The sequence below is a fragment of the Phyllostomus discolor genome, chromosome 13 (assembly GCF_004126475.2).
Source record: "Phyllostomus discolor isolate MPI-MPIP mPhyDis1 chromosome 13, mPhyDis1.pri.v3, whole genome shotgun sequence".
Taxonomy (NCBI): Eukaryota; Metazoa; Chordata; class Mammalia; order Chiroptera; family Phyllostomidae; genus Phyllostomus; species Phyllostomus discolor.
This window is the reverse complement of record NC_040915.2, coordinates 33,968,527-33,993,456: the sequence shown is the minus strand read 5'-3', so window position 1 is coordinate 33,993,456 and position 24,930 is coordinate 33,968,527. Positions and strand designations below refer to the sequence as shown.

General features: G+C 52.1%; 1 protein-coding gene across 1 annotated transcript in view; it reads left to right on the top strand.

Moving 5' to 3' along the window:
* Positions 1-233: 233 nt before the first annotated feature.
* SLIT3 (slit guidance ligand 3) overlaps positions 234-24,930 on the top strand; it is a 518,212-nt gene continuing 493,515 nt past the window's right edge. The window contains exon 1 of the mRNA XM_028528159.2: positions 234-863. Within this exon, the coding sequence (XP_028383960.1) occupies positions 667-863 (197 nt within the window). The 5' untranslated portion in view covers positions 234-666. The remainder of the gene's footprint in view (positions 864-24,930) is intronic.

The window sequence follows — 24,930 nt, the reverse complement described above, 5'->3', positions numbered from 1 at the left end:
CGAGTCTCAATTCCGGGGCCCTGCCGGCCGAGCCCCTTTCCTTTCCCGGTTCCTAACCTTCCCTCTCCTCTGCCGCCGCCTCCTCCCTCCAGGCTTCAGTCGCTCCAGCAAAGTTCCCAACTTAGTCGACATGACGCGCGGCGCAGCCAATGGGAGGCGGAGCTTGCGTGTTTTGGGGAGGGGGGGGCGCGGAGGGGTGGGCCCCGCGTCTCTGGTGTCTGCCCTGCTCAGTGAATGGAGAGAGCGAGCGCCGGCCAGCTTACCCGGCCGCCCGTGCCCCAGCCGCCGCAGCCGCCTCGCTCCCGAGCCCAGCCCCGAGGCGGACCTCCCTGGGAGCCGTGCCCCACTGCACTCGCCCCAGGTCCCCGACCCGGCCCGCACCCCGGACCGCGGGGCATCGGGGCCAGGGGGCGCTCAGCACCTGGGCACTCCGAGCGATGCGCAGCGGGGCAGCGCTAGCCCCGCCGATGGAGCTGCTGCCGTCGCCGCCGCTCGGCGCACCCCGCTCCGCCCGCGCCCCGTGCGCCTGAGCGCCGAGCTCGCTCCTCCTCCGCGCCAACTCCGCCGCCCGCTCCCCAGGCCGTCGGTACTCCCCAGCGCCTCCCCGGGCTCTACGCGTCTTGCCCCGCCGAGGTAGCCTCCTCCGGGCGCGGGCCCTTGCAAACCATGGCCCCCGGACGGACAGGAGCCGGCGCCACCGTGCGCGCCCGCCTGGCGCTGGCCTTGGCGCTGGCAAGCGTCCTGAACTGGCCCCCCGCCGCTGCCTGCCCTACCAAGTGTACCTGCTCCGCCGCCAGCGTGGACTGCCACGGGCTGGGCCTCCGGGCCGTTCCCCGGGGCATCCCCCGAAACACCGAGCGCCTGTGAGTACCCCTGCCCTGCCCTGCCCCACCCGGGCCACCCACCTGGGTCCCACACAGGGGCTCCCAGAAGCCAGATGCTGCCTTCTCCCTTGGCCACACTGTATGCAGTCTCTGCTCTCGCCCTCTCCTGGATGGGATCCTTCACTCTCTGACTTAGGGGTCTGTGGCTTTGGGCAGGTCTGGGGAGAGTGGTCTGGAAGCCCCGTGCGACGGGCAAAGAACCGTGACTCTCCTGGGGTGAGGGCTCCGGACGCAGGGCCCACTGACAGCTTCTGAGCAGAACGCTGGCAGGAGACAGAGAAGAGAACATTGCCGCGTAGAAGGTCCTAGGGTGAGGGCAAGGGGTCCGAGCTCCTTACTGAGAGGCGGAGGAGAAAGCTGAAGGGTGCGCGGAGACGGGAGAGAGGGCGGGAGACCGTGACCCGCTTGGAGATCAGAGTGGGCCGGCCGCTCTCTGGCTGCCCTTGCGAGGAAAGTTGAGAGTGTGTATGAAGGTCTAACTTCTGAGGAACCAAACGAATTCCAAGTGGGTGCTCGCAAGACCCGCCCTGCCTGGAGTGCAGCCTTGCAGATGCCAAGTTGCAACCCCGGGTGAATTTTTTAGGGCTCGGTTATGAATGCCTCCCCAAAAGGGCCGGAGGAGGGAAATGCTGACAGCCCTTTAAATGAGACCGAGCGCTATAATCTCATAAACCGCACTCAGCCTCGGGTCCTGGGCTTGGCAGCAGGAAGAGAGGCGCTCAGAGAGTGGGGCGGATTGACCCTCGTTTTAACCCCAATTGTGCAACCAAATATTTACATTTCATATGTCAACGTTTTGGAAACATTTATCATTTTGAACCTCGGACCAAATTCAAAACTTGGACTCAGGGTGGGCTCTTCCTAGCCTGCAGTTGGGGAGTGGGGAAGGAGGGGAAAGGGGCGGAGGGGGTTGGACCCGGCCTGGGAACACAGCCCAGAAGTGGGTGAGGGTTTGCTCTGGTGTGGCAGACTTCTCCGCGTCTGCTCTCCCTCCGCCCGCCTTCCTCACGTGTCTTGGGAGTAGGTGCGTGGGGCTCCCATTCTGCCTTCCTGCCTCTCCGCTGGGAGAGAGGAGCGATGAGTCTGAGATGAATTGTCCTGGAGTGTGTCATTCCTGTTCCTCACCTCCTGTCACCTCATTCCTTCTCCTCTTCTTCATATGGCCCTGGGTGGGGACACCCGGGGACTGCCTGTCTTGTTCCTGGAGCTTTCCTTTGGCTGAAAACATCCCCCACCCCCCACAACTGCAGTGCCCATCTGGGGGGCTGAGCCGTGCAGCCGCAGAGGGTTAGTGTGTAACCTTCATTAACACACGTAGAAAACAAGGCGCAGAAATGGGAAATGATTTGCCCGAGGCCACACCCCAAGGTGGTGGCAATAAAAGGACCGGAATCCAGGTCCCCACAGCTGATGACAGAACAAAGTATGTTTTACCACACCAGGGAGAAAGTGGTCTTGGTGGTGTTCTTGGATCACTAGAACTCACAGACTCCCCTCCCTGCTCACACCCGGGCCAGCCGGAGCTAGTGGAATAATAACTGTAGCTAATGTTTAATGAATGCTTTTCCTGCCTCAATTTGTTTACACGTGCTATCTCATTGAATCTCTGCAACAGTCTTATTAGTTACGTAGGTGATGCTTATTATTTCACTTTATGGTTAAGCCATCTTGTCATTTGCTCAAGGTCACATAGCTACTTAAATGTTCGAATTCGAGCGTGTCTGGTTCCTAAGTCCACACCCCCTACTACTCGGCTGCATATCCTTGGAACAGGAGTCGGTTTGGACCGAGATCCATAAACAGAAGGTCCTGGAGGGTTCTGGCTGGGCTTGGGGCTTAGACGAGGCAGCTGTTGCTGCTGCTTCAGGTGCACCTCGAGACATCCAGCTCGTTTGGACATTAGCTCTCCTTTCGGAGGCTACTTCTCCCCCATCTTCAAAAACAGGCTGCGTGTTTGGGAAACCAAGGAGAGTGGGCCCCTCTCCTGCTGGCATGGAGGAGGTCTTCACAAGCTGCAGGCACGGCGCTGCAGTGAGCATGCCACCCCAGGAGACGCGGGCGGCTCAGCTTGGGGCTCCCCTCTGCTCTGCGACTGGAGAAACGGCGACTGGAGGCTGGAGTCCAGGCGCTGCCCCGCGCCCTGGCTGCAGTCCTGCTGGCTAGCAGGCACCGGCAGGGTCGGAGGTGCTCGGGAATGCCTGGCTCTCAGCTGCCTTGGTTCTGGCCTCTGGTGCCACTTTGGCTGGGGTGCAGGGGGCGATGCAGCTGCCAGGCTGGCCCTCATTCTTCTCGTCTCTCTGCTCTGGCGGAGAGCGGGCAGCCGTCAGGAGCAAGCTGGGTCCGGAGGAAGACAAGGGTTAGGTGCAGGCCACCAACAGTGCTTCATCACCCTTCACTCTCCCTCCATCAGCTCGGACGTAACATTTCATGTCTGCGAACTTGGGGGGGATATTTGGCATGTCCCTGCAAAGGATCTCGTGAAGAGAAGAATTTCTCCTCCCTTCCTTTCTTCATTCATTCAACAAACGTGACTTGGGCCTCTACCGCCTTCCAGTAACTGTGTGTAAAATCGCTGCGTACGCAGAGAAAAGCCAGCACTTCAGTGTAAAGAGTGTCAGCAAAGGGCAGGAGAAGGAAACTCCCTCTAGCGAGAGCCCTTCCCACTTCTCCGAGTTCAGTGTTGCGCTGCTGTCGGACGCTCAGAGCCTTCCTAAAGTCTACTTTTCTGTTGTTTACGTTGTGTTTCATAACAAAGAAGAAGCATTTTCTCCTTTCTTCATCCCTGCTGCTCCGCCCCCCCAAGGAGCCCTCCTGAAGGGGGTGGTGCGTGTGCGTTTCTCTGGGTGTTTTTGAACCCTGGGGCCTCGGTGTGCGGGGAAGGAGGCTAACGTGGCCGCCCTCGGCACTTTGCTGCAGGCCTGGAACGGGGCCTGTTGCGTCACTGGTGATTAAGCCGCTCTCCGAGTCGGGGGTCTGGGTTCCAGCTTCTTCCCCAGAATGTCAGCACATCTCACAGAGAGAGAAACTCCCTGCCGTGTGTAAACTACCGACAATTTTTCCCCCTCCGCGAGGAGGTGACATGCCCCAGAAAGCCAAATAAACGCGGAGGAGAATTGAGGGTGATTTATTATCCGTGCGGCACAGATAGAGGCCGGAGGAGAGGAAGTGAGTGGTGCTGCCTGAAACAAAACATTTACCACAGAGCACAGAGTAAACAGATGCTGCATTTGCCCTTCCGAGCACAGAAGGAGCCCACAGATGTGATTCTTCTCCAACCACAATCCTGGCCTGGAGAAGAGGAGACAGATGAAAACGAGCCCTCACTCGGGGCCCCGTCTCCCCATCCTGCCCACAGGCAGGCGGAGGCCCCCTTCGCACCCACGGCGAGGTGGTGGCCCGAACAGCGGCGTGGGGCAAGAGTGGACATCTTTGGTTTTTCACTTGGCTCCGGAACATGCTGGAGACTGCTGTATTTAAATAAACATTTCCTGTTTGCGAAGGAAAGCGGGCGAAAGGCTGAAACGTGAGAATGTGGTAACTTAATTTTCTCCATCGCTCCAGATGACGGCGAGCTCCGCCAGTGGTCGGGTCCAATAAAAACCCACACCGTGTCACAGGCTTTCCCTCACTTGACCACAGAGGTCCCAAGGTCAAGTGGGAGACTTTCCAAGATGCTCAACAGCCAAGCCCTGCGTCCTGGCACTCCCAGCCCTCGGGGCCAGCTCACAGGGCCAGGGGCAAGCGGGTGAATCACAGGGCCTCTCTGAGCCAACTGGGGCCACCCGGCCTTTCAGGGAAGCACAGTGCTTTGCAGCTCTGAACAGACTGCTCTGCCTCTCTGGGCCTCTTTGTTCTTGAAAGTAGAATTCTAGTACAGTCTTAATGGTTCCCATTTACGGTCCTTCCCCGGTACCTAGAACAGCGCCTGGCATATACTAGGGTCTCCGCAAACACGTGTCGACTCAATGAATGGTGACTTTCACTCTTACAAGTGAAAAGTGGGCAATCACCGATTTGTATTTTCATGCAAGGCTAAAGACAACTTACTAGTTATTGTAACACATGAGTTATTAAGAGTTTCTAAACTTTGGCTCTCATGGACCAAAATTATTTCCTTGCTAGGGTTACCAAGGACTTTTAATGAATGATTCACCCTGGGGTCTGGTTGCCAGGCATTGCTTAGCAACCTTACAATACTCCTACTGTGCACGGCCCAGGAAAAGAGCTGGAGATCCAACACCTAAGTCCTAGGACTGCCTATCAGGGGCTCGTCAGCATCATCCTGCTCTCTGTGGTTGTCGGTTGCTGCCCTGCTCATATTCGCTGGTGTATTTGTAGGATCCATATTGTGCTGTTCTTGCCAATCATCTGGGTCTGATGTTATTTCTGCATTTTTGCCATTTTAATTGTTATAGTGTTTCTCTCAAGTTCCATTTGTTGTCCCTGAGTTCTCTCTCCACTGAAAAGTGTGGACAGTGGGTCTGAGAGTCTCAGGATCTTTTTTGTCAACTACATGGGCCGTGGCAAGGAGGTTTCAGAGCCCCACGCCTAGTGGATCGGGAGTGGGCTCTCGGAGACGGCTCCGGTTTGAATGCTGGCTCTGTAACTGGGCAGCTGTTCTGTCTTGTCTTTGCTGTTCTGTCCTGGGCAGTTACTCCACTCCGGGCTGCAGCCTATCTGATGCCTTGGTACCGCATGTCCGCACCTGTAATGCAGGGGTGATGATTGTACCGCCCGTGGCAAAGTCGTGCGCGTGGCCCAAGGTGATCCAGGTGATGCACTCAGCACACTCAGCACAGCACCCTGCACAGTGTTTGCCTCTCTCCCACTTGTAGTGCGTGCTTGGTTAAACATTCCTCTTGGGGAGGATTAAATGAAATAACGCACAGGAAGTGCTTCATACAGTACCTGGCCCACAGCTACTCCACAAACCCTCAGTGATAGTGCATGGCTGTCAACTTCCATTTCTGCACCTCAGGACGCGTCTAGACGGAAGGTCTGAGCGATGCCCACTCTACAGGTGCCCGTGAGTGCCTCGCCTGCACACAGGTGGAGTCCCACCGCCTCGTGCCTGGCGTCCTCCCCCTCCTCTCCGGCTAAGCCCAGGTTGGCCTCCGTTCCATCAAGAGAGGATTAAGGTTGAAGTGGTTTACATCTTTGCCATGGGCATGATGCTTTTGTGGTACATTTAAAGAAGGAATGCAGTTTATTTATTTATTTTGGGGGGTTGGATTTTCATGGGGAATTTTTGGCCTCGACTTTTTTTTTTCAACGCTCATTCCTCCTGTCTTTCCCTAAATACCCGCTTGTACTGACTTCCTGTGTTTGCCTCCATTACTGCTTTTACTTGAAACAGCTGCATTTACTAGCATGCTCCACCCTCATTATGCAAGGTGGTCTTAACCCTTTTCAGAACTGCCGAAAAGAAAGAAAACAAACCAAAGAGAGGCATGGGAGCTTTTTGAGAGCGCTTTTCTGAACCACCACGAGTTCTGGATAGGACAGGCCCAGGGGTGTTGACTGTTCAAGGCTCTCCATTACTTGTTGTCCTGCAGCCTGAAATGGAAGTCAGCCTTGCCTGGGTGGAAGGAGTGCATTCGTGACAGGAAAGCTCCGACTCTCGGTTCTGAGGCCCTGGGTTGTGCTTTGCAACCACTGTTACTGCTGGTCTCCCGCAGGACACGCCTCCCTCCCCACTCACCGTGGTCTTTGTGGTTCCGCTGCCAGCATCGTGTCTGATGCCACTCTTCCCCGGGTCGTTGGTGAAGAGGTGTGGGATGAAACGTCCTGGATACTGAGCAGACAGGGAGGAGGGAAGAGGAACGACATTTGTGCATGAGTCTGTGGACTCCAGAGCCAGACAGGGCTGCAGTCCTGGTGTACCACTTACTAGCTGGGCGGCTCCAGATTCCTCGCTTGTAAAATGGGAATAATTACCCTACCCGCTTCGTAGGATGCTGTGGGCATTGAATTAGCTTACATGGACTATCCGGATCAGAATACCGAAGTATTCCTAGTCTTACGATTATTGCACTTCTCACTGACGGCAGCATTCCTTCCAGAGAATGCCCAAGACGAAGGCTGGTTTGGAAGAACGTGGACTGGCAGGGCTGAAAGGCGTGCTCTCGCCCGGGCCCCAGCCACACGCGTGTCGATCTGCCCCCAACATGGCTGTGGAGAACGTGGCCGTTCTCCTCTGATTCCGTCCGGCGGGGAGGAACTCGGTTCTTCCTAAAGCTGTCGGTTCCATTTGTAAAAACTGTTCTAAGAAGCATTTTTTCTTTGTTTGGGGGTTGAACTTATTTCCCACTGATTGTTGCTACACAGAGCAAGTACAATCCTCCTTCCGCGTGATGGGATTTAAAGACGCGTGCTGCCCCTGCGTTTCTCACCACCTGCTTGTCCGAGTCTCCCCTTTCTGCCCGTGCCTTTTCAGAGTTACCTCGACCCCTCCGCACGCCTCACGCCTACGAAGGCCCTCTCCCTGTTTCCAGCTATCTCCCTCGGAACGGGTTCCAGTCGTCTGCCTGTGTTAGAATGGGGACGTCTGCACTCTCGCTATCTTGACGTCCATCAGTGTGTGCTAAAGGGACATTTTCACTTTGGACAGCCGTCCCCTCTCTTCTTGGCTCATTTAACCAGCATTTAACCAGCATGTCCACTGCATCCCCCGAGACCCCCCAGCCGCCCCCTTGCTGCCGACCCCTTTTCCCCCGTCTCAGACTTGTGCAGTTGACTTCTTGGAGTCTAAGTGCAACGCTCTACATTTATCCTGATTAATTTTTGGCAAATAGTTTCATTTCATCAGCTTTTCAGGAACACTTCCTGTTGTGAGTTTCTCATCTGGCGTATTAACCGCTCCTCTCCCTGGGCCCTCCGCAGCTCCGGTGAACTTGCCCCGGGGATCTTCATCCAGCTTGCCGATAAGTCAACAGAGTCCTCTCTGCCTTTTTCAAAGTGTCTCTATGGTCTGAGGTGTGGATTCCATAAATATTGGGTTGGCCAAAAAGTCCGTAACGTTTTTTTTTGTACGATGGTTCTAGTAGCACTTCATTGTATTTAACCTCGTTCAAAACAGTTTTGTTAGACTGTATTGTGACAGCTGTCATACCAGCATGCATTTAAAAAAAAAGCTTATCAAAATTGGTGAACTTTTGTGCAGCCATTTTAATATTAAAGATGGAGGAACATACGCAGCATTTTTGTCATATTATGCTTTATTATTTCAAGAAAGGTAAAAATGCTGAAATGCAAAAAAAGATTTGTGCAGTGTGTGGAGAAGGTGCATGACTGATTGAACGTGTCAAACGTGCTTTGAAAAGTCTCTTGCACTATTGACATGTGGCCAAATACTTCTCTGCCACGGGGCTGTCTCATGCATTGCAAGATGCTTAGCAGCACCCCTGGCCTCTACCCACCAGAAGCCAATAGCAGGAGATAGCTGACACACTCAAAATATCCAAATTGATAAAGTTATTGGTGAAAATGAAAAATGTGTCTTCTATTTTATGGAAAAAGAAACCATCCGCACTTTTTGGCCAGCCCAGGACATCATCCTGCTCTTTCTGGCTGGGATGGATCAAAGTCTCGAGGTCCTATTGGCCCATAGCAGCTTCTTTCCCTGGGGGTCTGTTGTTCATATTTTCTCTGGAATGAACTCCTATTAATGCTTAATTCCTCTGTTTGTTGAATTTCCTCTAAACCCTTGGTCTCTCGGAGCCCTTTTCATCGTGGCTTTAGCTTCATCTTTGTCCTATGAGGCCAGCGCCAGCAGCCCCACCAGTACGGGACGTGCATGCGTGTGTGCATGCGTGTGTGTGTTATCCTCTGTTGGAAGATATTCCATCCTGAGAAACTGGGCCCTTCTGTCAGTGGCAGAGCTCACCAGAGAAGCTTCAGCTTCCCACAGTGATTGCCGCCACCACTTCAGGTGCCTGTTGGCACAGGGCTTACGGCTTGAGTGGTGCTGGACTGGACTGAGACGGAGGATGAGGCACAGAGGAGTGAGGCCTGCAGGCTGTCCCCAGATCTCTGTAAACCACTGCCACCACCACCACCACCACCACCACCACCACCACCACCAGCACAGCTACCACGCACAGGCCCCTCGCTGTGCCTGCCGCTGCTCTCACGCTTCACAGGCATGGCCTCACTTCATCCAACAGCTGTGCGAGGCAGGAGCGCATGCGGTCCTCACTGTACAGGTGAGGGGCCACGTCGGAGAGGTGAAGGAATGTCCCCAGGCGGGAGCAGGTGAGTCAGGGTGCAACGCAGCAGGCTGTTCTCAGGTCTGCACTCTGACCGCTGATCATGTCATTCCTCTCACATCTTTCAAGTCAGACCCCCTCTGTCTTCCAAACTCAATTCCCAAAGACCAGCCGGAAGAAAAAACAGTGAGCCCCAGGTGGATCAGTAAGCACTGTTTGATGCAAGGCATCTGGACAGGAAGGCCAGTGTGGTGTTCTGGACACCTGGCGGGAGAGCCATCGTGTCTGGTTGGGGAAGTAGGTAGCATTGGATTGCAGCTGGAGTGGGGTTTCCTTAGGTAGTGATGGGAACCTGGTATAGGTTCACCGATGTCATGGTTCCAGGGGACCGACGAGGGCAAGAGCCCAATTTAAAATGATGGGAGTCGCACTTGAGGAAGTTGTAGCTGACAAGGCCATTTGGAACAGACCCCAGTAGGTCAAGTCTGAGGGGAAATATCATCATGGTTCTGTGGCTGATTATTATTTTTAAATATTTTGGAATTGGAAGGGATGACCCTACCAAGAACAGTTCTGATGGGCCTTCTTGACCAGTGGCTTTCCCCACAAGTATCTGCTTAGCTTTGGGTGGGAATTGCCTTTCTTTCCAGCTAGATGTACCACTCATGTTCTCCTAGCCATGGCCTCCAGGCCTCCCACCCCCCAGGCTGAGATCCAGTCCTACTAAAACAGAAGCTCCATAAGGTGCATCCTGGCCAGAGTGCAGGTGACTCCACTTTCTATGGCCTTAGCACTGCTTGTGTGGGCTCAGACTCCTCCTCTTGTCCGAACTGCCGGTGGGGCTCCTGACCCCTGACTCATTCTGCTCTTCGGCAGCACTGTGGGCTGCGGTTCCTGAAAGTCTGCCAGCATACTCAACCACCCACCTTGACTCCCTCTTGAGTTTTCATCCCCCCTGCTTCCAGTCTGCTACTGAGCATCCCCATTCCTTGCCCCCCTGTCCCCTGTGATTAGTGCATGCCCTGACTGAGGCCAGTCTGCATGGTGTGGACACCATGAACTTCTGATCTGAGGTTTGTGGGCTTGACCATAGATTTCTGCATCTTGTGCCTCTCCTTGAGTCTGAGCTGCCCTGGTCCCTGCCTTGACCCTTCCAGCTTGGCTTCTTGTTCTCTCCTGCCTTTCGTGTAGCTCTCCATAGCCTCAGTCACTGAATTTGGACTTCCACCATCTAGGCCTCAGGTCCTGAGATCGGATGGCAGGAAGATTTTTGTGGCATAGACCTTCATTGGCAACTGGAGACTCCTGGCCTATTGGCTGACTCCTGGACACAGCTCCTACTTCATCTTCAGAGACATCTGAAGCCTGTTGTGTTGCCCGGGGTGGTGTCAGAGGTACTGCAGGGCCAGACTCTGCGGGTGATGAATTACAATCTGCTCCTGAGATCCCTGCAACCCAAGCAGAGAAATGAGCAGATTGTTCTGTGATCGAAAAGCTCAGTGATGATCATTTCACTGGAGAGCTGTCCTGCCCAAAAATATGTTGCTGAAGTTTCTGGATTGTCTAGCACTTCCTTGACATTCTCTTTTCTCCTCCCCATCTCTGCTCAACTCTAGAATGTAGGTAGAAAACTGTTTTACATGTGGGGTTTCTAAGTAGTATTAATGGGAACCAATGGGGAGCACTATTTGATGTAACCTTAAACAAGTGAAAAGACCTAGGCAGAATCCTGGTTTTCATCGTTGTAATTTAAACTGTGGGACATTGCAGGAGTCTCTTTCTGAGTCTCAGTTGTATCATCTGTAACCTTGGGAATGGTAGGTTCTCATGGAACTGATGCAATGTTTGCATGAGATCAGATATGTACACATGCCTCCTAAATTTAATGCTAAGCAAATACCTTAATGAGTCCCCCAGTAATATCTGATTTTGACCACTAAATCCTATATCTGAAAGATGATAAGTGTTCATCTTAGAATCTGGCATTTACAGAGGAGGAAGCGCGACAATCTCAAAAGCCTTGCTCAGTCACCCATGTCTTTGAACTCTTATCAAGATGAATATTTCACAAATGCAAATATAGCCATGTCAGCAACCCAACCGGGTGGCGTTTAGAGGACGTGTTGTCCAAATGAGTTAGTAATTATTAATTAATTAGTAAGCATTGCTTCCCAACAACGTAGAACCAAGGAAGGGGCTCCATGGAGGATGGCGTCCTTGAAAGGAGCTCTTTGGTCTTACTACAGCGTGTCCCAGGAACGATGGAGAACAGGCTGGTGGAGAACAGCCGGAACAGCTCAAAATAAGAGGGAATCGGTCTAGGCTGCCCCTTCCCACCAAATGACAGACCAGGGGAGGGCCACCAGGCCAGCTTCAGAGAGGAGGTTTGTGGGACGGTGGGGCAGATGCTGGGGTGATGAAGGGTGTGACGCCCTGCCCTCGGGAGCCACGGATGAAGGCAAGCCCAGCTTGGCCCTCGCAGTGGGTACAAATATGTAGAAAAACTCACACTTCATTAAAAAAAATAGTACAAATAGAATCTTTAAAAAAAAACTCCTGGGGAAAATACTAATCTGAGAACAATTGTCTCTGAGAAAGCAGCTAGCTGGCAAACAGCACAGCTCTGTATTTTATTAGAGTCCTAACTCCGCAGAGCAGTGACCTTATTTGAGAAGCATTTAATAAACACTGACACAGCACAGCAGCTTGGAGGCCGCGACAAGACACGGGGCCGCCTTTGGGAGGCCGGCTCGCCCTCTGGGGCTGTCCGCGCCGTAGCTAGACCACTGGACCTCGTTTCCCGTAGTGCTAACTCCCTCATTCTTCTCTCTCGGCTTTAACTGAGTAGGTGGGAATGTTCCCAGGGGAAAGTGAAGGAGGGGGCTTTGGCCTGAAAGTTGCTGTTTGGGCAGATTTGCCGAGGAGTGGGGGAGGCTGCGGGGAGCTCATCTTCCAGGGGAAGGGTCTAAGGATGGTCCTGTGGCCCAGTTTCTCTTGGGAGATCCTGGGTGCTGCCTGGAGACCTGTGATGTGCGTGTGCGCGTCGGAGGGTGGGTCTCTGGTCCTTTGGAATGGAAGACGTGCGGCTTGCAGTAGCCCTAGGAAACACGTGCACCACATCTCCTACTAGAAGCTGGCACATTGCTTCCCATCGCTGCCAGCGTACAAGTCCTGAATTTCTGCCACGGACTCGGTTCTGTCCCCCGCCCCCTCTCGTTTTCTTCCCTCGCCAAGAGACTTTCAGGCTTCTGAGGTCTCTCGGAGATCATCTGGCCTACCCCTCCCCACTGATCTCAGCCCGCCTGGGCAGATGAAGGTCTCAGAGAGTAGTAGGAGGGGACGTCAGCTTTGTGGTGGGAGCTGCCCTCGTGAGAGGTCTGCCCTGCTTTCCTTTCAGCCCTGTTCACAGCATTTGGTCCTCAGCAAAGATCTCTTGGAGCCATAGGAACTTTTGCCAATCTGGGAAGGCAGGCAAACAAGAAGAGGGACCAGATCTAATACAAAAAATAAGGCCTGATGTGGAGCCAGAGTGGGGGATTTCAGACTGCAGATCATATCCCGAGAACCCCGAGTGCGAAAGGAGCTCGTGTAGGGTCCAGAATGGGCAGACCTCCGGCAGGAGCACTGCGAGGGAAGGGACACTGGGACCCAGGACTGGAGCAGAAATCTACAGTGGGAAGGCCACTTGCTGCATGGGAGTTCTTAACAACCCCAGTGCCACCGCCCGCCCCCCTCCCCGCCCCCGTGTAATTACTTCATACCACTGGTGGTAACCAGCGTCCTCTGTTTACTCCACTTAGGCATACATGTTAATACTTTCTGAAACGTTCCCCTAAGCTCCCTCCTGCCATGTGCCCTCCTTGTGTGTTCTAGAAATGTTGCAAAGACTTACACGTCCTCTGGGTCCTCTCCCGACTGGAGCTGCATGCTGATTCGAGCCACAGTCAGCCAGGAAGCTCTCTTCTGCCTTTAAAACAGGAAACATCTCCTTCCGAGAAGACTGCGCTCCAGTTTTCTTTGTGTGTTGCTAACGAACAAAGAGGCCCCGCTGCAAAACAGCGAGTCGTGAGCAGAGTGGGGCCGATAGCACCTCTTGCCAAATGTGACTCTGCGTAGTTGTTTGAGGGGGCTGGGGAGCAGCTCTGTCAAGAGGAGGAGGGCGAGGGAGGCAGCTCTGGGGAATTTTAAGCAACGGCAGCATGGCGCAGTGGAGAGAATGCTTGCCTGGGAATGTGGAGACCTGGCTGTACCTCTGACACACCGAGTGACCTTGGAAAAGTCACTTGACCTCTCTGGGCCTCAGTTTCCTCGCTTCTAAAGGGGATAAGAGGAGTAGACTGGAAGATCTCCAAGGATCCTTTCAGCCCTATGCATCCTCAATGCTGGGGGCTGGGATTTGGGGTTTAGACCTGAGCCAACATTCAACCAACCCAAGGGACTAGCTAGAGGCAATAGAGAGGCCAGGACAGCTGCTTCAGGGAGTGGCTGGTCCTTGATTAAGGCTCAAATAATTAGCTCAGCTCCACAGTAAGCCTTCTGAAATTAGGAAACAAAAAGATGTTTAGTTTCCAAAATAGCAGTCGGTGCTTCTTAAAATGGATTGGCCTTGGGCTTTTGTAGACTTCATGCACAGACACAATCTTCCTTCCTCTGTAGCAGAGCAGTTTGGAGTCTCCCTGCAGGACTTAGTGTGACCTGCGCATGAACACGATCACGAGCAAGTGATCTCGGCGTGTTCTTTAACAATAACCGGCTCCTTCGGGTTGCTGGGAGGACCCAATGAGGTAATACGTGTCAAGCTCAGAGGACAGTCCCTGGCATTAAATAATGACTCAGAAAGTCATTATTCTGATTACCTTTGCTGCTTAGCAAACTACCCCAAACTTACTGTTGTGAAGCAATGATGGTTTTATTATGCTCCATGCTTCTTCGGGTCGGGATTTTGGACATGGCTCAGTAGGGACGGCTTCTCTCTGCTCCTCGACATCTGAGGCTTCAGCGGAGAGTGAGGGAATGACTGGGAGAGATCTGAATGGGTGGGCGCTGGAATCACGTGCATGCCGGTCACTCACGTGCGGCCTTGAAGGCTGGGCTCAACCGTGATGGTGGACTGGAGTGCCCACACGTGACCTCTCTCTGCGGCTTGAGCTGGCTTGCAGCACGCTGGCCTTGGCATTGTTCGACTTCTCAGGCGGAGGCTCACAGCCCTGAGAACAGTCGTGCCATCGTGTTCCAAACCTGCGTGGCTGTGCATGTGTCACCTGGACACATTGCTGTGATGCGTGACTCACCCTTCAACTAGATTCCAAGCTTCTTGATGGCAGGAGCTGCGCATTTCTCTGTGGCTTCCTATAAGCCTTGTGAAAATCACACTAAGTCAACACATTGTTAAAAATTAAATTGAGTTGGATAGGTGGGAAGACCCTGGGTTTCAAAACTGAAGACATTTGGATTCAGAAATATCTGTATTCAAAATGTACCCTCTTGGCAAATCACTTGTCTTTGTAGACTTGGTTTTCTCATTTAAAAAAATAGATAATAATACCTGTCTCAAGTGTTGTTCTAAGAATTGGGGATAATATAGGCAAAGTTCCTAGCACACACATGACACTAACAAACATCGTGAGGCACCTTGGCGTTGTGGCCAGCACACAGGTGCTCACCGTCGGTAGAACTCGCTTTGAATTTCATTGCTCATGGTTCTGTGATGGCGACATGCCCTCTCATCTCTTTGAGTCTTAGGACCTTCATCTGGAAAATGGGTGTGATAGTGAGTGCTGGTAGGGTTTGGTGAGGGTGAGAAGTCCCTCACACAACACAGTGGGGACTTAACACACAGTACCTATACACTGAGTAGCCTCGGTTAGCAACTATAGTTCTTTTGTTTGTATTGGGTATTGATTCTTCCATGAATTATGCATGGAGCAACTATTCATTTAATGCTAATACATCACAGTGGCCTCATGTCTCAAGTCCCTGCATACTAGGGTCTGTTGGTGCCCAGATCTAGGAAGATGCCCTCCTGGGATAAAGGGTCTCCCAGGAAAATGAGCCTTGTGGGCTTTTGACCCCAGAAGACCTCCTGGTTTCCTGAGTTACAGCCATCTTGCTCAGATATCCACATGACTCCTTTCTTTTTTGGGTCTATCCTCTTTCTTCCTGATGGATAGGTACAGGCCAGCGTGCCAACTCTTACCTCGTGTCTATTTTTCTTGTTGCCTTTTTTAAAGCATCGTTTTCCTGACTCAACTTTGGCAAACTGTACTAGCCTTGTCTGTGTTGTGTGACGTCAGGACACTGGGTGTGGATTCCCTAGGCAGTTGGTGGGAGCTGAAGCTCTGGGAGGAATCATCGACCAGGAGGGCCTCCTTCCTGAGGCCTCTGAACCCTGAACCCGTCTTATGTCTTCTTGCTACTGAAAGTCCCTCGGGCCCCTCCATCATAGTAGGCATGTGTTGTGTCCTGGCTGCCCAGAATTCGGTCTCCCTTCCTAGCAGAACATCATCTCCTGCAGCCCTGGGATACACTCAGGGGGATTGGATCAGGGACTTACCCTCTCCTAGTCCAAGGACGGGCTCATGACCTAAGTCAGGTTCATTGGAAGCTTCCTTCCTGGACTTGACATCGTGACCAGAAGGACAAGGAGATAGGGCGTGATGGCTTGCCACTTCATCCAAGCACTTGTGACAGGACCAGGCACGCCCACTTTCCTTTTCCCCAGGCCTGTTCCTAGATTCCCATTGAATCCAGAAGTCCCTGTTAGCCTCCTAGCAAAACTTGCAACTAGAGAACTCTGAGGGAACCACAGACGACAGACTCCTGGGGAGAAGGTCGCATAAGGAGAAAGATTACACCTGGCACCCAGCGTTGCAGGATGGCAGACCCAGATTTGAGTCCGTTTTTCTGTTCACCAGTTGAGTGCCCTTAGGCAAGTTCATTTTTCTCTTAGGACATCAGCATCATTGTGAAATAAGGATAATGAGTTCTGAAACCCTGGTTCTCAAACTAGGCTGCACATTGGAACCACCCGGGGAGATTTAAAAATTACTGATGCCGGGGTTTCACCCTACTCATTCTGATTTAATGATTTGGGGGCACTTCCTGGGTATTGTGATTCCGCAAAGCTCCAAGGTATTTCTGATGTACAACAGTGTTTGAGAAAACTGACCTAAAGAAATTCTTCAAATTATAGAGAACGTTAAGTAAGTTAATGTTAAATGGTTAGCATACTATAGGAACTGGTCAGAGTTACTCTCTTTCCCTTCCTAAGGTGAATCAGAATCACTTGCTTTTGCTTCTAGCACAGTTTTCTTTGTTTGGAGTAGTCATGGTGATGCATGACAACCATGGTGCAATGTAACCTCACTTATTCGTACCGTTTGAGGTGAAGGCCAGTCATAAATGTAGCCAGAATTACAGAATATACAAAAACGTGATTACTTTCACATCCATGAAGTAACTGGGGCGAGTTCAACAATGCCTTGTGAGAGCGTTCTATGGAATAACTGCTTAAATGGATAGAAAAAATTGATTTGTAATTACCATGGCAACAGCAAAACTGAGTGATGTCTTCCCAAGGGATGTAGACCAGGACCCGAGAGGGTTCCCTCCCAGATCTGCCCTGCGACTTGCCGAGTGACCTCGGCTCAAGCAGTTCCACTCTTGGGTCCTCAGTTTCCCCAGAGCTCCTTTTCCAAGCAGTGCAGGTTCAAAATCATTGTCTAAGGAAATGTGGCAACGTGACAGCCGTGAAGACAATGACGAGCAGGCTCCATAGGAAGCAGAGTGGGAGTGGGGCCTCAAGCCTCTCAGAGCAGGTAATCAGAGGTGCCGGTTCTGTCGGCGGCCGCCCCTTCTCTGCCGTGACCCCTCTCCTCTCACCTCCTCCCGTCTCCCACCACGCGGGAACCTGGCCAGAGCTCTGTTTTTATAATGTCCCTTCCATAAAGAGAAAGCCAAGGGGAACCTCTAGCCCGGGGGTTTTATACCTCGGTACTATTGACATTTGAGGCTGGATTTTTTCGGTGCTGTGGGGGGTGCCACCTGTTCATTTAGAAATATCTAGCAGTGCCCCTGACCTCTACGCACTAGACTCCAGGAGCACACACCACCTCCCCCCTCCCAGCCTGACGGTCAAACACTGTCTCCAGACCCTGCCCGCTGTCCCCTGGGGGACAAAATCACCTCTGGTTCAGAGCCACTGCTCAAGCCCAGTGCCAATGGCGTGTGTTTGAATTAATAAGGGGCATAGACGTTGTGTGTGCACAGTGGTTCATCTCTGTGGTGCCCTCCGAGATTTTCACAGATGCCTGTGAGCCAGGCAGCTCCCAGAAAGCCTCACCTGTGCCGTCGTGGGCTGGGGCGCTGAGGCACAGTAAAGACAGTGGTGATAATGATAGCCATGGCCATCATTTATTGAGTGCTTATTATGTGTTATGTGCGGGGCTACGTGCTTTGTGTATTGCATCGTCTCAGTTAATACCTCCAAGGACACAGTTTGCGAACCAGTGGCCAGTTGGCCAAATCCAGACCTCCTGCATGCTGTGCTTGGCCCACATGGTATTGGCTCACATAATTGTTTGTTTGTTTTTTTTTATGTCAAAATCTTGCCAACATTTTAAGATTGGGTGAATTCATATAAAAATCTATGTCTGCCTTTTCAAAAATTGGAAAATTCTTTAACAGTGGGTCACTTGGCAGTGATTGGCCGGCCTTTCGATGAGGCGCGTCTCCAGGTCACCGCAGTCCCCACCCCTCCCGCAGTGGCACCAGCACTGACCCTGTGTGTCAGCTGCCTTCGGCTTCATGTTATGTTCTTGTGCTCAGCTCAGCTCCCCCATCGATGCCGTCTCCTAGCTCCTCTAGGCTGCTGTATCTGTGGCCTTTCCTCACACCCACACTGTGTTGCATTCATCGCTGTTCTCATTTTAAAGATAGAAGAACTGAGGCTCAACCAAAGGAAAGGCTTGGCCAAATTTACGCAGAGAATACGCGGCAAAGCTGGGAGCAAACCCAAGCCTGCCTACCTCGCCAGCATGGCCCTGCCTGTGTCACAGAGTAACTGCGAGTCAAGCCTCCTGGCGTCCTGGGGTGCTCCAGCCGGCCCTTCCACATCTTAGGGTTTCCTCGGAGGACCAAGTCTGTGTGCCTTTAGCTCACCAGGAAACCCACATGTCACCAGGATGGGAAGAGCCTCCTCCGAGTGTAGATCCCAAGCCTCGTCTTCCCTGCGTGTGTGCCACTCTTTGGTGTGTGTCCAAGGGCTGCTCGCACACTCCCACGGAGCCGAGGGGCCAGCTGGTGTGTGTGCTTCTGCCTGAGACAGGCCGCTTGCCTGCGGGGAGGATGTGATTGCTTTAGGAAATTAAGTGGGAGTGATTAATTAGGAAATGTACTGAGGATGCTGGAAAGAAATAGCAGAAAAGAAAAAAAAAAACATTGGAACCCTAAATACAGAAATGCTTCTGGCGACATGGCTAAGGATACTGCGTTCAGTGGAACCGGAGGCATTTGATCCTGTTTTCCCGCTGCTGCAGCTTTGATACAGCCCCCTTGCATGGGGCTGCTGGAAGGAACCGGAGAGTCAGCTGGCCCCACCTTTCCTGCCACCACATGGGAAAGGCAGGCTAAGAGAGACCACCAGGAGAAGCTGGCAGCTACGGAGGAACAGCAGGGTTTGAGGCTCGGGAAGGGCTGAGTTGGAACCGTTGACGCCTTCCTGCTAGATGCATAATCCCGGGCAGATCTCGGAACCTGTGCACAGACTTCTCACTGTGAAGTCAAGGTAGCCGCGACCGTCGCCAAGGCTGGTGGCGAGGAGTCAGCGAGCAGAAGCAGGCACAGTGACTGCGGGTCGGCGGTGTGTGCCAGGCCCCGTTCTAACACATGGCTTGTGTCTTCTCCATCTTTACAGCATTCCTCTGAGGTTGGTACTATTATTATCTCATTTTGTAGATGAAAAGCAAAGGCCCTCAGAGCGTGCATTATTTCCCCGGCGTCCCACAGCTAGTCAGCGCCAGCGCCAAGTTTCCCGCGCGGTCGGATTTAGTGGTGCACATGCTCAGCTCCCGGCGTTGTGCTGCTTAGGCGCATTATATAATCCACATAATATTGTATAGAACCGTGTATAATCAATCAATAAAATAACATCTCCATATGCTGTAACTCATGTGCAATTTTTAATGTGCGATATAATTTATGTAAATTTTTAATGCAGATTTTTCCTATATTTAAGGTATTATATTATGTTGAACCCTACGGAATGATCATTTTTGTTGATAGAAAAGGTTGAACGACAGTAATTTGATGGAGTTGATTCTAATATATGATACTTCAGCCACAGGCATTTCTCTTACCTTCTCTCTCTCAGGAAATGCACACACACACACACACACACACGCAAGTTTTCTCCTCCACAAAGTGGGGCTGCCGTCCCAGCACACGGGGCCACTGCCCCTCGTCAGCCAGACAGTGTATGTGGGGCGCCTTGCACGGTGCTCAGTCAATAGGTCCACTGTGATTCTCCGGGCACAGCCACGGCTCCCACACACTTGCAGGGTCCCGCCATGGAATACTCCTTCTTTCAACCCTAGTGGTTTGGCTCTTGGTTTGAGGGTCTCCATCAACTCCAATGAAACTCTTAAGTTACAGGTGAAGTATTGAGCCCAGGAGCTATTTTTATTCCATGGGACTTTGATCTTCTCAATATGCTTCAGTCAAATGCAAAGCTTCCTGGGAGGCCTGGCTGAGTGCTGTTGCCCTCCACACGCATAAGGGTTACGGTGCTGCCAGCGTGAAATATCCCCCTGCCCAGCCTCAGAGCTCATTCCTCCTGGGTTTTCCTTTGGGTCCTCATGGTACAGTCCCCTGCTCTTCTTGCTGGATTTTTAGCTTGTCAGTCAGCCTTGTCTCTGGAAACCTACCTAACTCCAGTCCCATCTGTGGGTTTTCACATAGTGAAAGTCCCTGTTGACCTCTTGGGGGGTGGGCACTGAGTCTTTAAAGAGAGAGCTATGAGAGCTATGTGGCCCCGCTCTCTTCCCAAATCGTGTGCCAAAATGGGCTTGGAGACTGGTGGCCCGTGGCTGACTTCCTGCTCTTCGACCCTGGCCGTGCATCTGCATAAGTATCCTCAGTCCTCCGAGTCAGCCTGGATGGCCACGAGGAGAGTTGGTGACGAGAGAGCCGCCTCCTGGGGCCCCCTCTGCTCTCCCGAGGCTGGTGGTTCGGGTCCGAGCACTCACTCCAGAGCTTCACAGTGGCAGCGAGCGTGCCAGCTATGATTGTGGCCTCCTGTTGTTCCAGGCACTCCGCTAAGTGTTTCTTATTGTTTCATTGAATCCTCCCAAGCATAGGACCAGGGCCAAGTTGAGGCAGGGAGAACAGACAGTTTGCTGTGGTTATCCATGTGACCAGTGGTGGAGCTGTGACTCAGGCCAGTCTGGCCCACAGCTTTGGCTTCTCCAGCGCCACCGTCTGCAGCTTATAATAGGATCCTTGCTTTTGAGGTGCTACCACCTAGACTTCCCTGCTTCTAAAGCAGCAGATTTTACTGATTCCCATGTGTGGAAACAAATGCAAAGAGATGATGCAGATGGTCCCTGAATCAGAGCCCGGATATACTTGTGAACTGGGTTGCTGCCTGGGTTTCTTTTGTGGAGTGGGGCTTCCTCGTGTTGGTTCCAAATCCCAGCGGTAGGAGAGTTGGGGGAGACTCGTGCAGGACACCGAGTCCAAGGGAGCAGCCGGCACTGCGAACAGGAGGGCGCGTTCAGTCTGCCAGTCACCCGGCCAGGCTGCCCTCGTCCACCAGTGTGCACCTGCGGTGCCCTGGGGACCGAGCCCTTTCTCACCTCGTGGGTCTGCCCTTACAGAACACAGCCTTCTCGCACCTTCCAGCGATGGCTGTTGTTTCTTAAGTCCAGAAAATAACAAGTGCTGGTGAGGGTATGGAGACATTTAAATGCAGTGTAAAATGGTGCAGCCTCTGTGGAAAACAATATGGCAGCTCCTCAAAAAGCCGAACATAGAATTACGTATGATCAAGCAATTTTGCTCCTAAGTTTATCAAAAGAACTGAAAGCAGGGACTCAGATACTCGTGAGCCAAAATTCATAGCAGCATTAATCACAATCACCAAAAGTTGGAAACAACCCAAATGTCCAACAGATGAATGGATAAACAAAATGCGGGGTGTGTATGTGTGTGTGTGTGTGTGTGTGTGTGTGTGTTATTCAGCCTTAAAAAAGAGTGGTGTTCTGATAAACGTTACAATACGGATGAACCTTGAAAACAACGTTAGGCAAAATAAGCCAGACACAAGGGACAAATAACATAAAATTCTTCTTACATGAGAGATGCAGAACTGGCAAACTCACAGAGACAGGAAGTAAATCAGAGACCCCCAGGGGCTGGGGAGCGGGCACTGACTTCCTGCCGGGGGCACGAAACGGCTCTGGGGACAGGCAGTAGAGGTGAGAGGTGGGCGCACAGCACGGTGAATGTACCCGATGCCACTGAACCTAAAAAAGGGCCAAAAACGGTCGATTTTATGTCATATATATTTGACCACAATTTAATTAAAAAAAAAAAGCAGTCTCCTCACATGAGAAATGAAAAGTCTGCTTTGTAAAGGAGCAAAATCTTACAGAACTCTCCTTCCTTTTCATCCCAGTGCCCAGGCCTGATGCCTGGCTCAGGACCTGGCGTATAGGAGACGCACATTTCTTTTTTTGCTGAGCCAAACTGGGAGTAGCTAATTTCATTTGTAGTTGACAATGGCAGCGAGGCTGTTGAGTGTAGGTTTTACTACCATGGCAACTGTGGAACACCAAGATGATAAATTAAGAGAATGTGGGAATATTTTTGGCAGGTGGGGTTAGCGTGAGGTAACACGGCCCAGTGCAGGTAAACATAGGATTTGAGAGAGAGTGAATTGTTAGTCATTGTTATAAAAACTGAGAGTCCCAGCCAAGCTGTGTCCTCTTTGTTCTGGTTGAGAGCATCCAAGCAGCGCTTTGGACCAGCTGGACCGAAGGGGGTGGAAGGATGAAGTCCAAGTTTGTGCTTGGACTCTAGGAATCTTTGTCGGAACCTCTCACGGGAAGACGGGAGGCCAACAGCACGTCTCTTCACCGACTGACAACACGGCTCAGATCTACGGGAAGAGGCGTGCGGGTCTGCGGGTCTCCCTGGCCATTAGCACAGTCCCAGCTGGCATCCGAGAGGAAGAAGAAAGGAGACCACCGTTTGGCATTTAAGTAATAGACCTGGGAGGAGATAAAAGAGATTTGTCTTGCTGTGTCGTTTCATGGGTCAGAATGCCTCTTTTAGAAGGAGCAAATGGTTTCTGAAAGCCGATGTGAATTTTCTGTTGTTTTCCACTGTCCTCCCTCTGTGTTTAGGTTGATAGCTATTTTTGGATTGGGAAGGAGTGTCTTTGCCTTCCCTCCCTTCGACACCCATCTCCCTCGACCAACACGCACAGATACACAGATATGCAGTGCATGCACTTAATCATTCTTAGCAAGGCAGAGCAGCCTTAGAACCCGGGAGCCGGGTCCCCTGAAGGGCTCACCATCCTGTCCCCAGCCCACCCCTGACTTCCCTCCTCCTGACTCAGAGATCTGAGTCACACCCCAGGCAAACGTGTTGTGTGACACAACAGTGTCATGAAAGAGCTGGGCCGTCGGCCATGGCCACCGGGTGAACCCCACTTGCAGGGTCTTTAGGCAGCCTCTGGGGGAGGTCTGGGGGTGATTCCTTGGCAGTAGAATGACCATGGGGTTTGGAATGAGGGCTAAATTTGAACCTAGGCTTTGACACTTGATGGTTGAATAACTTGGGTGAGTCACTAAACTCCAGTTTCCTCATCTGTTAAATGGGCACGGTGATACCTGTGTCCCAGGGTTCGTGTGCACAGCGCCTGTACATGAGAAGCCCCTGCACGCACCCTGCAGGCAGGCAGCTGCCCAGGCCTCGGCAGCTATCGACCGCTGTTAGGAAGAAACCGAACAGTCAGTTTGAGTCCTTTGGCTCTGGCACCAGAGTGGACTGATGCTGGTGTGCTTGAAAACTCCCAGCCACTCAGAACCTAGCAGAGGTCATGATAGCATACAGCTGTGTGCCGTGAGACAAAGCGTGAACAATCAGAGATCACTCACTATATTTGAGGTACCAGGCTACTTACGTTAGATACATTATCATGTTTAATTCTCACAGCTCTTAAGATTTTGGTACTATTTTTATACCCATTTTTCAGAAGAGAAACTGAGGCTCAATGAGGTAAAATCACTCATCCAAGACCACTCCGCTAGTGAACGCTCGAACCCAGACAGCCTGACTCCATAGCCCAGGTACATGGCCAGCACACTAGCTGCTGTGGCAGGAAAGCCTTCCTTCAGGTCATTTTGGAGGCCGAGGCAGGAAAATGCCAGGCTCAGGATCTGCCGTGTGTTCTGAAGCCCCGGTCCTAGAAGGCCTTGTATCCTGAACATCCTCAGATTTGCCCGATGGATGAAGTCCTCCTTCTTTGCTGCTTTTCCGGGCTCTCCCAACCCAGTCCCCATCACTCCTGTGTGAATTAGTTCACTCTGTCTTCCCCTCGGTCGGCGTGCATTTGCGGACCAGCTCCCCTGTACTGTGACTGCGGTGCTGGAGGTGGTTTACTGGGTTCACTCCCCGGGCCCCAGCACCACCTGGTGACTGCACATCATCCCGTGGACGTGTCCTACGGCTCCACACGGTAGCCCTCACTACCACCTACTGCTCATTACTGCTGTACAGTTGGCCAGATAGAGGCCGGATGGTTAAAATATTAGTTGCTTTAGGTCCCCCAAATTATGTCAGAACCAGGATTCACCTCCTTCAAGGCTTTTATCAAACCTAGACGAGAGGAATTCCCTTTTCCAACTCCCGCGGCATTAATTAGTCGTCTTGATTAGCGGCTCCCAAACTTGAGCAGGCATCAGAATGACCTGGGGGGCTTGTTAAAACACGGGTTGATGGGCCCCACCCCCACAGGTCCTGACTCAGTGTGTTGGGACGAGGCCCAAGAATGGACGTTTCCATCAAGGTCCCAGGTGATGCTGATGCTGCCGGCCGGGGGACTCCTCGTTGGGAACCACTGCTCCGGCCCAAGCCCTTGGAGCACAGGGGCCCCACTGTTCGCCTCTAGCATTATACGACACCTCAGCACAACGTCGTTTCTCCATATGTATTTGTCATTTTGAATTGTTCAGTCGCACATTCATTTCTTCTCAATATATTGCGTTCTTTTTATTTCTCACTGTGCCAATTCTTAGGCTTTTCCTTTTAGGGTTTAAGCTCCTGGGGGGTCAGGAATTTCACCTCTCACTTCCTTTGGCAGAGCCTTGCACACACTGTGTGTGAGGTAAATGTCCCCTGGCTGGTTGCTCGGTTCAGACCAACCTTGCTAAGACCCAGACTGCAAGCCAGTTGATCTCTGGAGCACAGCTCTTGAGACAATCCCTGGAAACCTGAAAGAGTGCCTAGTGTATAGTTGGTGCTCAGTAGTGTTTGTTGAATGAATATCACTTTGTGGCTTTGGGTCCAACAGCCCCTGGGTCTACCTGATACCTCGATCCCAGTCCAAGCTTGGGAGCTTGACCTCAATTTTCCAGGGCTTTCCGTTCACCTACAGCAGTGATTCTCAATCCTAGCTGCACATTGGAATCACCTGGGGAGCCTTAAAATAATATTAATGCCTGATATTTACACCTAGAGATTCTGATTTCATTGCTCTGGAGTGTGGCCTGAGCAGCAAGACTTTTAAAGCTCCCTGGTGATGCTAGTGTGCAGCTGAGGTGGAGAACGCTAGT